This window comes from Alternaria hordeiaustralica (assembly GCF_023758085.1).
Source record: "Alternaria hordeiaustralica strain BMP 2776 chromosome Unknown scaffold_15, whole genome shotgun sequence".
NCBI classification, from domain to species: Eukaryota; Fungi; Ascomycota; class Dothideomycetes; order Pleosporales; family Pleosporaceae; genus Alternaria; species Alternaria hordeiaustralica.
This window is the reverse complement of record NW_026056787.1, coordinates 193,473-206,468: the sequence shown is the minus strand read 5'-3', so window position 1 is coordinate 206,468 and position 12,996 is coordinate 193,473. Positions and strand designations below refer to the sequence as shown.

Here is a 12,996-nt window from a genome sequence, read left to right as displayed (position 1 = left end):
TAGCGTTCATGGTGGGGTCGCTGGACGAGCGTCTGTAGCTGCGGCGCCTCTTCGTCTCCGCCCGCTCTTCGTATTTAACTTTCGCATAGTTGCATATTGTGCCCAAATCTCCGAATTGGAAAGGGGCCATGATCGCGATTGTTGGTGATGGGCGTCGATGCCGTGTTAGCCGGTCTCCCGGAGGAACGAGTGGTGAGGAGAACCGGCAGAAGGAAACAACGAAACGAACGAGCGAGCGTAGGAAAAGGAGGCTTTGTGAGCAATGGGAGGAGTTATAGGTGTCGCGATCTTATTCAACTGTTACTGCTGCTGTTTGCTTACTTGGCACCGCCCGCTATGTGGCACGTTTCATGTTACGAGCGAGGATTAGGCATGCAGCGTGGTTGTTGGCACGGTCGTGTTATTGGTATGACATGCGTCATCGGCGGAGTGACACTTGGGCACAGCCTCGACGCTAGCTGCTTACGGTCCTATCGATTAAATCCTTACTCGGTCCCAAACTTGACGGCCTCGACCATCATGATCCCCGCATGGGCTGTGAAGAGTGAGGCAGCGACGTCGAGACTATTCAAGGTGCCATGTTAGCTGCTCTGCAAATTGGCCGAACTTTACCGTGGCAGCTGCGAACGGGCGACACAAACAATCGCAATCATCAGCTTATCGTCAATGCTACTAAGTTTGACACAATCTTAGGCTAAACCCGTTGAACCGCTTGCACATCATTTTTTCTATCTTTCATCACAATCATTGACTTCACCGCCACGACCAACTCATTTCCAAGCGATCTTGACCCACTCCTCGACATCTGCCCACAGCGTCTCGGGCCTCTCCAATGCTGCAAAATGACCGCCTTTCTCGTGCGCCCTAAAGAACGCCAGGTTCGCTGTCCTCGCCGCCCAGGCATTCGGAACAGGCGAAAGCTCGTAAGGAAAGTAGCTGTATCCCGTCGGCTTGTCCACATGTTTGACTTTCTTGCCCTCTCGGTACGTGTAGATTGACGTCGGGTAGCAGCCAGTAAGCCAATACAGGGTAATATCAGACAAGATTGTGTTGACGGAAGGCGTGGTGGACGGATCAGTCCACGCCATGAACTTCTCGCCGATCCACGCCAGTTGCGCCATAGGGGAACTGGACAGTACGAGACCAATGGTGGAAGGCTTGGTGCCGTGTTCGACTGCATAGGCCTTGCCTACTTCCATGAACTCGTTCATCCTCTCAAGACCTTTCTTCTCCGCTGCACTGAGCTCGTCCTCAGGCGAAGAGTAGGACTTGATGTCGACCGTGTGCATGAAGTTGAGATGCATGCCTTTGCACTCAGGATACGTAGATGCCAGCTCCCGCGCGATCCAAGCGCCGATATCACCGCCCTGGACGAGGTATCCTGATGCGCCAAATCCGAGGGAGAGAAGCAGCTTGTGCATGATGCGGGATGTGTCCGCGACCTTCCAGTCTTGATCCAGTGGTGGGTCAGACGATAGAGCGAAACCGGGGAGAGATGGTACGATGATGTGGTAAGGGAGGGTATCTGGCGTGTACTTCTTCCTCAAAACTTCCATGAGGGGTAGGAACTCCAAGAATGAGCCAGGCCATCCGTGGAAGAAAGCGATTGGGATAGCGTCTGACTTGTTGGAGAACAATGCAGCGAAGTGAACGTCGTAGCTGCTACCACCATCGTCTTTGATGGTGGTCTTGAAGTTGGGGAGAGAGTTGATGCGGTCTTCTTCCTTGCGCCTGTAACGTGTCAATGCAACCATTCCTTTTCAAATCTTTGTCGCGCCTTCGTACCAGTCAAACTTCTCCATCCATTCCTTCTTCGCATCAATGATCCATTGCCGGCTGATCCCAAACTGGCCGTGGCTTCCCGCATTCTGCTTGTTCTCATACGTCTCTTTCGCGACCGGACTCAGCTTGAGCAGAGTCTTGAAGTCCTGCAACTTCTGTTCCTCAACATGCAGCTCGAAGGGTGTGGGCTGTTGTTGCGCGCCTGCTGGTACGGTGCTGAAGGGTTTAGCTGACGTCATGTTTGCTATTGGTTACTGTCCACGATTGCGATTGTAAGACCAGGCGAGTACTGAACGATCGTTTGAGACTGATAGATTGATAGCAGCCTTATGTTGTTGTTGTGATGTCGGAGGTATAGCCGGAGAGCTTACAAATGCTGGATAGCTGGCGTGAGGTGATGCAGCTGCTACCTAGGTATACACGCGCTAATTCCGAGTTGGGAAGTCGCTATCCTACCTCATTCAGGACATGATCTGCATGCTTATGTCATGAGACGCCCTCTCATAGGTTACGGTGTATACACATTGCAGACACGGCATTACAAATGCCTGCAGATCATAATATACACGCGTGTGGTGCTGCAGGTTTGGGGTCAAACAGCTTTCTTGAGTCAAAATCACGCGTCGCTGGCAAGCGTAGAACCACTCCACTCCGGATTCTCGTCGGTGATAGTCGGTGATGAAGCGTTGAGTGCACATTCAGTATCAATGCCCCAGTTCGCGCAATGTAATGAAGTGGAAAATGCTTTGAATTAAGAAATAAAACTATTCGCTCATAATCAGCCAGGCGCCTCCACCAAAGAACACTGCGAATACCATGAGAGTGAGAATCGCAGCGCCGGCCTTGTCCCCTGTCGTGATAGAGTCATGCTCAACACGCACAGGTCCCACATCACTTCCTGCAGTAGGATCGTTCTCACTGATTCCACCATTATCAAGTCCGACAGGACCAGAAACTTGATCAACAAGCAAATTCTGCATAACCTCCAGTGCAGACATTTGCTCTCCAACGCCCACCTCTTTGTCATTTCCACCTTGCCACCACCTAAGACCACAGCCACCTTTTCCGGGGCCACATTGTTGCGCAGCTGCCACGGCAGAGGCACGGAGTTTCGGCATGATGCGGTCGCGGGTCCAGGGAGCGGCCAGCATCGACCAGCCCATCCAGCGGGCGAGGTAGGCTTTGAAGGATCGTTGATCGTGGTCGCATAGTCCGTTGCGTTCGCAGGCCATTTCGATCATGACGTCTGGGGCTCCTTGCTGTTGGAAAAAGATGTCGGTACCGTTGATAACACCGCCTAGGCGCTCTCGCCATCTGCCTGCTCGTTCCTTTATTGCGTTAGAATGAGGGTAGAGTTGGATCAGGTTCAAGGAGGCTTACTGTATCACCCTTCGCTTCTGACATGTTCCACAAGGCTGCGGCGCCCGCCATGTGGATTCCAGCGTTGTAGGTCCATTGGATGTGGTTCTTTTCCGTGCAGTTTTGTCTCTCGCTGGTACCATCTAAGAAAGGTACATGTTAGCACGTATATCATCTGATACATGTTCAAGAGCATCCTTACCAAAGAAATGGTAATCTGTGCTGATGAGACCGACACTGTACTGCCAATCCCATGCTTTCTCAGCCCACTCAACATACGTCTCGTTGCCTGTGTATTTTGCCAGCCTTGCTGCGATGTTGAAAAAGCATCCGTTGGAGATTGTGTTCTTGTAGTCGAATCCGGGGTTAAATCGGAAAATTTGCCAGTTGAGTCCACCGCCGCATGTTTCGGGATTCCAACGCGGTACCTGTGTGTTGAATACGGCGATGGCGAGTGACAACCACGACATTTCTCCTTCGACATCCGGAAGCTTGTTCTCCGCCGCTGACATGGCAGCCATTCCCCAGAAAGCCTGATCGTCGTTTCCTAGTGTTTTTGTCTGGTTTTCTGGCATAAAGGCTCTTGGGATACCGATTTGGTGCACCATCGCTTGCTGTACAATCTTGTTGTATGTGTCGTCGCCGGTATAGTACCAGTAGTCGATGAACGAGTTCATCATGGCACCGCATAGCCACCAGTAGTATGGGTCTGGCAAGTTTCCAGGTACATCGCCGGGTTTGTCACCAGTGTACCATTCTCTTAAGCCCGCCGCAACAACTTTTGTCGCATCCTTAATAGAGGCTATTTGTGTTAGTGTGGTCCGAAAACAGTTGCAGTGAGCGCACCTGGATCGTCAACATTGAACTCCAGCTGCGCAGTGGCGAATGAGGAAAGCAGGCCGACTGCTGCAAAAACAAGGTTCGAAGGTCTCATGGCGGAAGCTCCGGGGTATCACTGGAAAGAAAGGTGTTGGGTATTCGGCATGCGTGGATTAACGAGTGCGCCTGAGGCACTACACAGCGAGCGACTTGAAGCGGAGCCTGAGGTTGGTGTGGAGGAAGCGAGGGAAAACGAGAGAACGAACATTCTAGGATGGCGAGTCGTGATGTTATGAAACCCCTTCGGCCGTCAGCCAAGTAACGGCGTTGAGCCGCAGCAGTAGCTGGGCGACAGTGCAACGCTTGGTAGTCATCCTTCGGTGTTGGTACGAGGCTAGGGTTGGGTCGTTTAAACTCGTTAAAATGACTACGAAACTCACGATTGGCTTGGCCATCTAGTCTGGCCCTTCAGGCCCTCCCCTATCATTGATTGCGCGCAGGTCCCGGTTGTCGTTGTACATAGGGGCTGGTGTGCGTAATGCAAGTCGCCAAGTTTGAAGATGGCATTGGCGGCGCTTGGAAATGTCTTGGGCGCCGAGGACTTAGGCCGTCACTACAGCAGCAAGTCTTCCGCGACGTCCGGGTGGCTGCACTTGGATCAAGGCAGTGCCATCGGTTCCTGCGTCAAGGATGATGCGGGGAAGATCAGATGCTTTTCTCCACTCGTCATTGGAGTTGCGCTGTCCGGATGATCGGGTGGGATGCGTGCTACTAGGGTCTTGGTGTAGCCGCGTATCCGAAACGGCCATACCCGCATACGAGAGAAGATGCATTTCTTTCGAAATCAAGGATTTGCATCGTCGAGATGACAGCTCGAAGCATGCGCGATCTAGAGTAGCGTTGTGGATGGCGGGGAAGCCCTCACTAACAGTCAGATTGCCCGTCATCTCACACCGCTCTAGAAGTCACCGATTTGGTGTTTCGCGACCCGATTAGGTTTCCTACATCCTCGTACCTTCCTGCGCGCACATTGAGCGCGCGTGTGCTAACGAAATGTCGTCGGCGAAATTCAAAACAACCTCCAACACCATTGACACGCATTCCACCGTGACCATTCATGCGCATACCAACCCTCAAATCTCCTCGCATCGTCGCTGGAAATACCACGCTGTCCTTCTCCGTGGACGTAGAGACCTCGACGAGACGACCATCTTTGTGACCGCCGTAATTCTCTTCATCATGTCGCATCATTGAGCGACAAGTCCTCCTCGCAATTGCAGTGGCTGCGCACCTTGCTTCTTCAGGCCTGGACCTTTGGCCCGAGGGGGATTTTGTTGTGTGTCTACTCACTCTTTGGTGGAGACACACAGATCGATCTTCTCAGTCGCCGAGCCTTTGACCCGACGGAACGATCTTTGCTTTCTGCCTTTGCTCTCTGGTTCAGGCAAACAGAATGATATTTTCTGCAACCTGGCCTTTTGTCCAGGAAAGTGTATTTCGCTTTGTGTCTGCTCGCTCTATGGCGCAGACAGACGCTGTGGTTTTCTCATCTGCGGATCTTTGACCCAGCAGAGCGGAGTTTGCTCTCTACCTTAGCTCTATGGCCAAGGCGGGCAAATCGTCGGGGGTCTGACAGTCTGGATCGAGCTCAGAAGTGACTGTCGGTATCAATGTCTGACCAGGACGGGACCATCGTTGTCGTATTGGTGAAGAGAAGCCGTAACCCGTTGCGAAATAATCGAAGGACATAGCGATGAACCGACTATGAAAGCCCATTCGACTACGTCGATAGGCGGAGGGCGATGCGGATAATGCACGCTTCGGAGCGCGCATATAGTGGGTGCTCTTTGAGCTCGCCATCCCCGAAAGGGTCGTCATTTTCCTCCGATTCTGCGTTCGGCTTCATGAGCCTCTCTCTTTGGGGGCTCGAAGTTGTTGTTTCATGATCCCGGCTATCATGTACTCTTCCCGCTCCCTGATTGCGGGAACACCGACAAAGTTTGATCACGTCAAACGGTGCGTGCTCACCCAGTCCGTTCGCGCTGATGTTTGCCAGACTATTATCCGGTTGAGACTTGAGCCAGTCATACACCGCCAAGTCAGAGTGCGGTAGGTGACGGACTGGGTGGCGCTGATTGAACATCAGTGATCGCGCAGCCAAGTTCATATGAACAGAACTACTAGTTCCGATACCATAGAGTGGTTCTGAATTCTCGGTAGGCACAGCCTTTGACTGAACAGTACGAACGGCGAGACTAGGTAGATGGTAGCCGGCCTTCTGGTCTTCTGCATCAGTGCCAACTGCTGCAACCTGTGCATACCGCTCATGCAGAAGCGTATCGTAGTCGACGAAGATGGACCCAAGACTGGACATCAAAGTGTCAACTAGTTGCGTTTTTGGCAACTTCGCTGCAGCAACCGAAGTGTTCTCCGGGATACCAACCGAATCGGACATATATCCGGAGTTTAACATGGCTGAAAAGGACGTCTGATCAACTTCCACCTGGAGTTGCGGCGCAACATCAGGAAGCTTAGCCTCAGCCTGCTCGAAGTCTGGGAAGACCTGCTTGAGAACACCTTGGGCCCAGCCGTCTTGTAGAGGCTCTATGTCTAGTGTGAACTTGATGGGCTTCCCATCATCATCGACCGTAGGTACAACGTAGTCATCGTCGTCATCTTCCTCGTCTTGAGGGCCCAGAAGACATTCTACCTCAGCCCAGTCGAACTCATACTGGTCAGCGTCTGCGACAATCTTCGTATGTACCGCTTCGAAGAACTTCTTGTCATTTCGAGGCATCCCGGTCAGCTGGAGTGGGCGGCCGTATCCATCGAGCATGTATTCTTCTGCCATCTCGGTATCGATGGCAAGCTCGGCTTCTGAGATAGGCGAGTGCGTCAATGACGGAGTAAGTGTGACAGTGGACGCGGAATCACTATCCACAATGCCGACTCCACACTCAAAAGATGGTGACTTGTCCCTGGTGTCTGGCATAAGTTCGTCGAGAGCATCTGGCCGGTCGATATTGGCGCCACCATCAGCTTGTGAATCGTGGTCGCTGCAGTCGATCTGGATCAGGTATTCGTAGCCGTTGATGCAGTTGTAGCTTTCGTCATCCTCGTACATTGCTTGACGTTCGGGTACTACTGCCATGATGGGCGCGCTCTGCACAGTAGTAGTAATCTTGACATCTTCTGGATGCGCCATAGATATGCCTGTCGCAGGAGGGGCGCCATCTATATGTATCACTGTCGATAAAGCTATTAGATGTGGCTCGAAGAATTCTAATGCTTCCTCAAAGCTCGCAGCTGCTTCAACCCCATGCTCATCTCGAGTCTGAACGAAAGATCTGTGGTCGAAGGGCAGAGTGTTCAAGAACTCAGTGACTCTAGGAACCAGGTCTTCTGCCGGGAGATCTAGGCCTCGTGTGATGATGTAGTCGACTGCAAACTCCCCAACGGTGTAGGTTCTCGACTTGCTCTCGCGAAAGAGAGACATGGCATCTCTCATGTACTTGAAGTCATCTTCCGTTGTTAGCCAACATGAAGAGACTACTGATCTGCTAAAGTGGTCGTCGTCGTCTTCGTGATCGTTGTCGAAATTCCGCTCCATATCGCCCTCCTCGGGCTCTTCGGAAGTCTGCTCGACGGGCTCTTCAACGATTATGTCCAGAACAGGCTCGTAGCTTCGGCCTATACGCGTCGATTTGATAGCTGGTCGGGTCTCAGACTTGAGATAATTCCCATTTTCATTGCCAGTGTCAAAATCAGCAACCCGCTCGTTAAGGTGGGCGAAAAGGTTCGGTTCCACCGGTGTCAATAAGTCAGGGCCAACGATTGGAGCACCGAACACAACGGAGAGAGACTTTGTCTTTTCGACAATTGGTGCAACGAGCTGTGTAATCTGCTCAGCCGAAGACGACGTGGGCGTCTGAGGTGTGGAGTCTCTTCCGAAGCCAGCGCCTCCATTGAATTTCGGAGCGCACGCAGAATTTGGTGCGTCAAAGGTGCTCTTAGCGAAGCCAAAGTCGAACACCGGTGTGTTGGGGAGCTGCGCATTCGGGGCGGACTGTGGTAGCACGGACGTAGGATGGGCACTGGCCGTCTTCGAAACCAAGGGAGTAAACGTGAAGCCACCGAACGGTGGATGTGCCTTCTGTGGTACTACCGTAGGAAGACCGAAGATATTGGTATCAGTAGGAATTGGAGGTGCCGGCGTTGCAGCGACCTCAGGAGCTACAGTAACCTTCTCAGCCAAGCAAGCCAACCCGAAGTTCTTCCGCATAGTCTGCGACTTTGGGAGGAGCTTGGGACGATGAGCGCCAGTGTCGACTACCGGAGTGTGAGGAGTCGATGGTTTGGAAGTAGTGGACTCGGCGAGCACCGATGTTGCTTCAGTGCGAACTGGCGGCAGTGCGACTGACAGACCCAGCGCCATACGTGTGGCGAGATTGAGATCCATCAACTTCTCAGAGAAGTCTTGGTAGTTCTCAGACAGTTCGCGCAGAGTCTTCTCCCACCCAGCTGTCTCAATATCGTTAATATATCGGACATACTGGTATGTCTGCCAGATATCAGACCATGGCTCGGGCTGTTCATCAGTGACATCGCGACTCTCAAGAGCCAGGAGGCGAGCGGCGCGTTCAGACGCTGGTAAGCAGGGAAGAATGTCCAAGAAGACGGCGTTCCAGAAGTGCAATTGGGTAGTAGAGACGTGGGCAGGTAAATCGCATGTCGCAGTGGCCTCTACTGTGGCTTTCAGCTCCCGCCAGCTGTCAAGCTTCCTTGCCTCTTGGCGCTCGTTGTATACGCGTCGAAGCCGCGTCTTGATGTTCTCTCCAGGTTGAGAGGCAAACATTTTCTTCTGCGTCTTCTTCGAGATAGCGGCCACCTGTTCCGTAGGGATAATGACGGGTGCGCCGATGGACCCTTCAATAGGTCGAATTGCTGCAGCCTCAATCGATTCGGGGTGATCATCGTCACTATCCACAAGGCAATCGGCGCAGTCATACTCCTTCTTGTTCCAAATGAAACGAGTCGTCGAGTCCTTGGTAAGAAGGGGGTTCGCAAACGGTCGGTTTGACTCTTGGCAGTGAGAGGGGTCGAGAAAGAGGTAGACCATGTTGTAGAATCCAGCGTAGCGCTGGATGTCACCGGGATGTTCGGTAAGCATCATATCAAGAGCGGCGTCCTCTAGAAAGACTGATGCGCTCTTCTTGTACTTGCGCAAGACAGTGGCCTTGACTTCTCCTAGCAGAACGCTTGACGACGGTAGTGGGCGGCCCGACATCGTAGTAGCTATCGATGATTCGTGTGAGTATGTAGCAATTATGTGGCGAACGGATCGATTGCCTCCGGTGTATTGCGAGTGAGTAGAGAGTACAGTGCAAGCGGCTGGAGACTGTATCGAGTGGGGGTAGTAAGGCAGAGCACGGACCTTCAGTGATAGTTCGGACTGGAAGGAGACCTGCCTCAACGCGATGGGGGAAGCCGTGAGGTTCTGGGATCAGTGGGTAAGAGCAAGCTGAGTGGCGTTTTGAGAGTGCGAATAAGGCGTAAGATCAACTCAGGGAAGAAGGTCAAGAGACGATATCGAAAAGAAGGCCGATAAGCGTAGGCGCCAAGGCCGGGGTGGGTGTAGGGAAGACACGTGCCTTGAAGTACTGCCCAGATGGGAAGGAGAGACACTCAATGAAACAAGGAAATGTGTCTGCTTCACTGTTCTGATCATAAACTCTCCGAAAAGCAATAGTACAGGAGCGTGCATAGGAAGATACGTCGATGACATTGGGGTATTGATGCTAGGAAAATTGACTGGGTATAGTAGGGGGAAGTGCGCGTACTTCATCGCTGTTATCCTCAACAATCTGCGTCCACCCTCTTTTGGTTGACCATCCACTTCCGGAAAGCTCGTGCCTTGCTTCGTGCGCCCATACATGTCGTCGCATCCAGATGACTAGCAACAGAGAACGCTTCTACGATACGTAGTGCCGCCACCTCATCGACTTCATCGAAAGGTATCAAGTCCAGGAATTGCCGTAGCGTAATGGAGCCCAGCTTGACTTGGGACTGGACAATGTAATCGACGCTAGTAACGTCCATGAGGCTCAGTGTTGTTCGCATAACTAGATTCCACCCCTGACCAGCAGAACATTGTCGAGCGTAGAGCTGCTCTGATGCTGCCAGTTGTACGAATGCCCGAGCAATCGCATCTTTGGTAGCGGTATGGTTTGGTGAAAGTTCCAGTGTTTCTAGGAAGTCGTCTAGCGAGCCAGTTCCTATGAATGTATGCCGGTGCTTGTACTCTAGATCCCGTTCTTCTGGAGTCAATGCGTCTACGCTGGTGGTATAGTAAGCGGTCTCCATGCCAGACGTTCGCTTTGTACAACTTTTGACACCGGGCTTTCCAAATGGCTGGGTGGGGGTGACCTGGCTTGCGTGTGTGTTGACTGGAAGGTTCAGAGAGACCTTCCGACGGTGTCTTATTTCAGGGGCGTTATCTGTGGTTTCCTTGGAAGAATTTGCCCTAAACAACAGCAGTCCATCGTTCGTTCTTGATCTTGACCGAAGTGGGATTTGAGGCGTTTCAGTAACGTCGAAGCTTGATTGAGAAGAGACGTATCGACGATGCCGAAGAGGGCGTTTCGCGACAGAATCGATTTCGTGCTCTGCCATTTGGGGAGTCCAGGTGATTGACACTCCTTCCATCGATGCGTCGTTACAAGCTATGTACGCCCCGATGTCTTCATCGCATCCTAACTGGCTGGGTATGCATACAGGCGCGTCTTCGAACAAGGTTGTATCTGAGGTCGGAGATGCTGTGTCACTTGAGTCTTCAGGGTGCGGCGTCGGAGGAAGAGATCGTGGGGCGGATGCATCCATGGCAGGGAAGCAGAAGGTGGTGGAAATCTGGTACTCGTGGTCGGTCGTCCCTTTCCACGCCTTTGTGACAGTGTCGCGTGCAGGCAAGCCGAATCCGCCAACACATGGGTCTTGTGCAGCATTTGTTCCCGTAGCCACCACGCCTCTGTCTGCGTTGGGTTGCAAAGCCGCCAGAACGGTACTGCCAGTGCGTTCGCTCATTGACATTGGCCTCCAAACGCCCGGCTTGCGGAGATGTCCTATCGAAATTCTGTGTTAGCTTTTGTATAATAGACCTTGTATCTACTCTGCATCCGACCGGTACTTACTAGGTGCTGTACTATTGTTATCCAAAGCGATGGTCCTGACGCCGACTGCGACTGTGTCGCATCGCTCGTTCGCGGTCGGTGTGACGAGGGATTGTACATGATTCAACGCTGACTGAGCTTGCACCTCCGTTGTTTGCTTGTCTGGCGTTTCTTCAATGGTGGTGCTTAAGAGTTCGACTTGGTGCTCCAGGTGAGTGCGATTGGCAGCGTTACAAGATGGCTGTTTTCTTCGGCGCATGTATTCGTTTGCGATTGCACAACGAGCGACAGTCGACGGCTTCATAACGGTTATGAGTCTGAACAGGTTTCGGACGCATATGACGATTGCGCGCAAGCGGTAGTGGGGCGGTTGTTGTGGTCGGGTGAGGATCACGCGTAACAGGAAAACATGACAACAGACGGCTGCAAGCTCCACTAATACCAGCCCGAGTGACTTCAGACGACCGAAAAGGAGTAGGATGATTTGCAATGCGTAACGCAGCCAGACAATGTGCACCATTGCTGTGCCGACAGGCGCATTACGGAAGAAGGAGACTCGGCCAGCGACGATGTTAGCTTGTAGTTTGATTCCTCTAAAGTCGCATACATACCTTGCTATCGCGATCGATAGCAATACAGGATCGCCGAGGAAGACCAGTAGTGATGTAATGAGGATGGCGTCAAGTGAAATGTTGTTGTAACCACTACCACGTGGCAACCGACATCTGTGGAAGGCACTCAAGGCAACATGACTTGACAAGAGATGCAACAGAAAGAACGATCACAATAATGTAGAAGAAAGACAAAAGTATCAGCCGAACTCTTCTCTTTCGTTTGAAGGCTGTATCTTCAGGCACCTCCTCCTCTACCCTTTGTGCGCGCTACCCGGACACTGTGAGGAACAAATTTCAGTGCAGACATGCTAGAAGCCAGACTGTCCATGGAATCGATCGGCTGATCAGTAGTGGCTATCTTTGGGGCAGTGATACCTGCTGCATCTTCTCGTGCGAGTCCGCGGCCTCCGAATCCACCACGCCCGCGAAGTCTGGTGGGGTAGCGACGCGTTTCTCCTTCTTCCTGAGCTTCTTCGTGATCCATATCCATAGTGTCACCAGTGCTTGCGCTGGACTCGCCTCTCCGCCTCCTTGGAGAACCAGCAGCGCCATTCACCGAGCTCATTGTTGAGCTTCTCCGTCGATGAGAAGGGATTAACATGCTGCTTCGGCGATCGATACCGTCTTTCACAACGATGAAGTCGTACTCGCGAGGGAACTGGTGCTTATCAATGCAGTGGAGGCGGCGCTTCTGGGGCGTGCTGCACATGCGATCGCAGTCAGGTAGAAGACATGCATACTGCGAGCTATCAGCTACAGTGTCCTTGTGAAGGCGCTCGTACTCCGCATACCTCACCAGTCTTACTCCAAATGGATGGGCGATCTTGTCAAGAGGAAGGAACCACTCGGGAGATCCAGAAAGGGAAGGAGCAAACACGTGACAAACAATGTAAGGAAACGACCTACCGTTTTCTCTCCCTGGTCTCGCTTGGCAGCATTGATGGGATCGTGATATTCTGCGATATGCAAATGTAGAAAGTGCTGATCCGGAAAGTTCTTGTGGCATTCGCTGCATCGGTTCATGTGAACTTGCTGGTAGTGCACATCGTGGTCTTCAATAGAATTGAACGCAAGCGGTTCGTGCGGAGGCAGTGAGCACTTCATGATGATGGGTTCGTCAGACACGGCAGATTCGGTATCTAAGTGGACAATCTTGACGTCGGCCGATGTCTCACGCGAGTAGGGTGTGCTGTCTGATGACGAGGAATCGCGGTGTGAGCGCTTGATCCCCATTGTATGTTGATTGGGGCTGATTG

The 12,996-nt window shown here is 52.4% G+C and overlaps 5 protein-coding genes across 5 annotated transcripts; all 5 read right to left on the bottom strand.

Moving 5' to 3' along the window:
• Positions 1 to 770: 770 nt before the first annotated feature.
• J4E84_007129 (uncharacterized protein) lies at positions 771 to 2,021 on the bottom strand (the record flags this gene model as incomplete). The annotated part of the gene is made up of 2 exons (XM_049389715.1): positions 771 to 1,731; positions 1,786 to 2,021. The coding sequence occupies 2 exons, from the start codon at positions 2,019 to 2,021 to the stop codon at positions 771 to 773; spliced, it is 1,197 nt and encodes a 398-aa protein (XP_049242459.1).
• A 525-nt stretch (positions 2,022 to 2,546) lies between these two features.
• Positions 2,547 to 3,818, bottom strand: J4E84_007128 (uncharacterized protein; the record flags this gene model as incomplete). Its single annotated transcript, XM_049389714.1, has 3 exons — positions 2,547 to 3,110; positions 3,163 to 3,284; positions 3,344 to 3,818. 3 exons carry the CDS (start codon positions 3,816 to 3,818, stop codon positions 2,547 to 2,549), a joined length of 1,161 nt encoding a protein of 386 aa, XP_049242458.1.
• A 1,922-nt stretch (positions 3,819 to 5,740) lies between these two features.
• Positions 5,741 to 9,247, bottom strand: J4E84_007127 (uncharacterized protein; the record flags this gene model as incomplete). Its single annotated transcript, XM_049389713.1, has 1 exon — positions 5,741 to 9,247. One exon carries the CDS (start codon positions 9,245 to 9,247, stop codon positions 5,741 to 5,743), a length of 3,507 nt encoding a protein of 1,168 aa, XP_049242457.1.
• Positions 9,248 to 9,816: 569 nt separating this feature from the next.
• On the bottom strand, positions 9,817 to 10,323 carry J4E84_007126 (uncharacterized protein; the record flags this gene model as incomplete). The annotated part of the gene is made up of 1 exon (XM_049389712.1): positions 9,817 to 10,323. The coding sequence occupies one exon, from the start codon at positions 10,321 to 10,323 to the stop codon at positions 9,817 to 9,819; it is 507 nt and encodes a 168-aa protein (XP_049242456.1).
• A 1,652-nt stretch (positions 10,324 to 11,975) lies between these two features.
• Positions 11,976 to 12,973, bottom strand: J4E84_007125 (uncharacterized protein; the record flags this gene model as incomplete). Its single annotated transcript, XM_049389711.1, has 2 exons — positions 11,976 to 12,479; positions 12,647 to 12,973. The coding sequence occupies 2 exons, from the start codon at positions 12,971 to 12,973 to the stop codon at positions 11,976 to 11,978; spliced, it is 831 nt and encodes a 276-aa protein (XP_049242455.1).
• Positions 12,974 to 12,996: the final 23 nt, after the last annotated feature.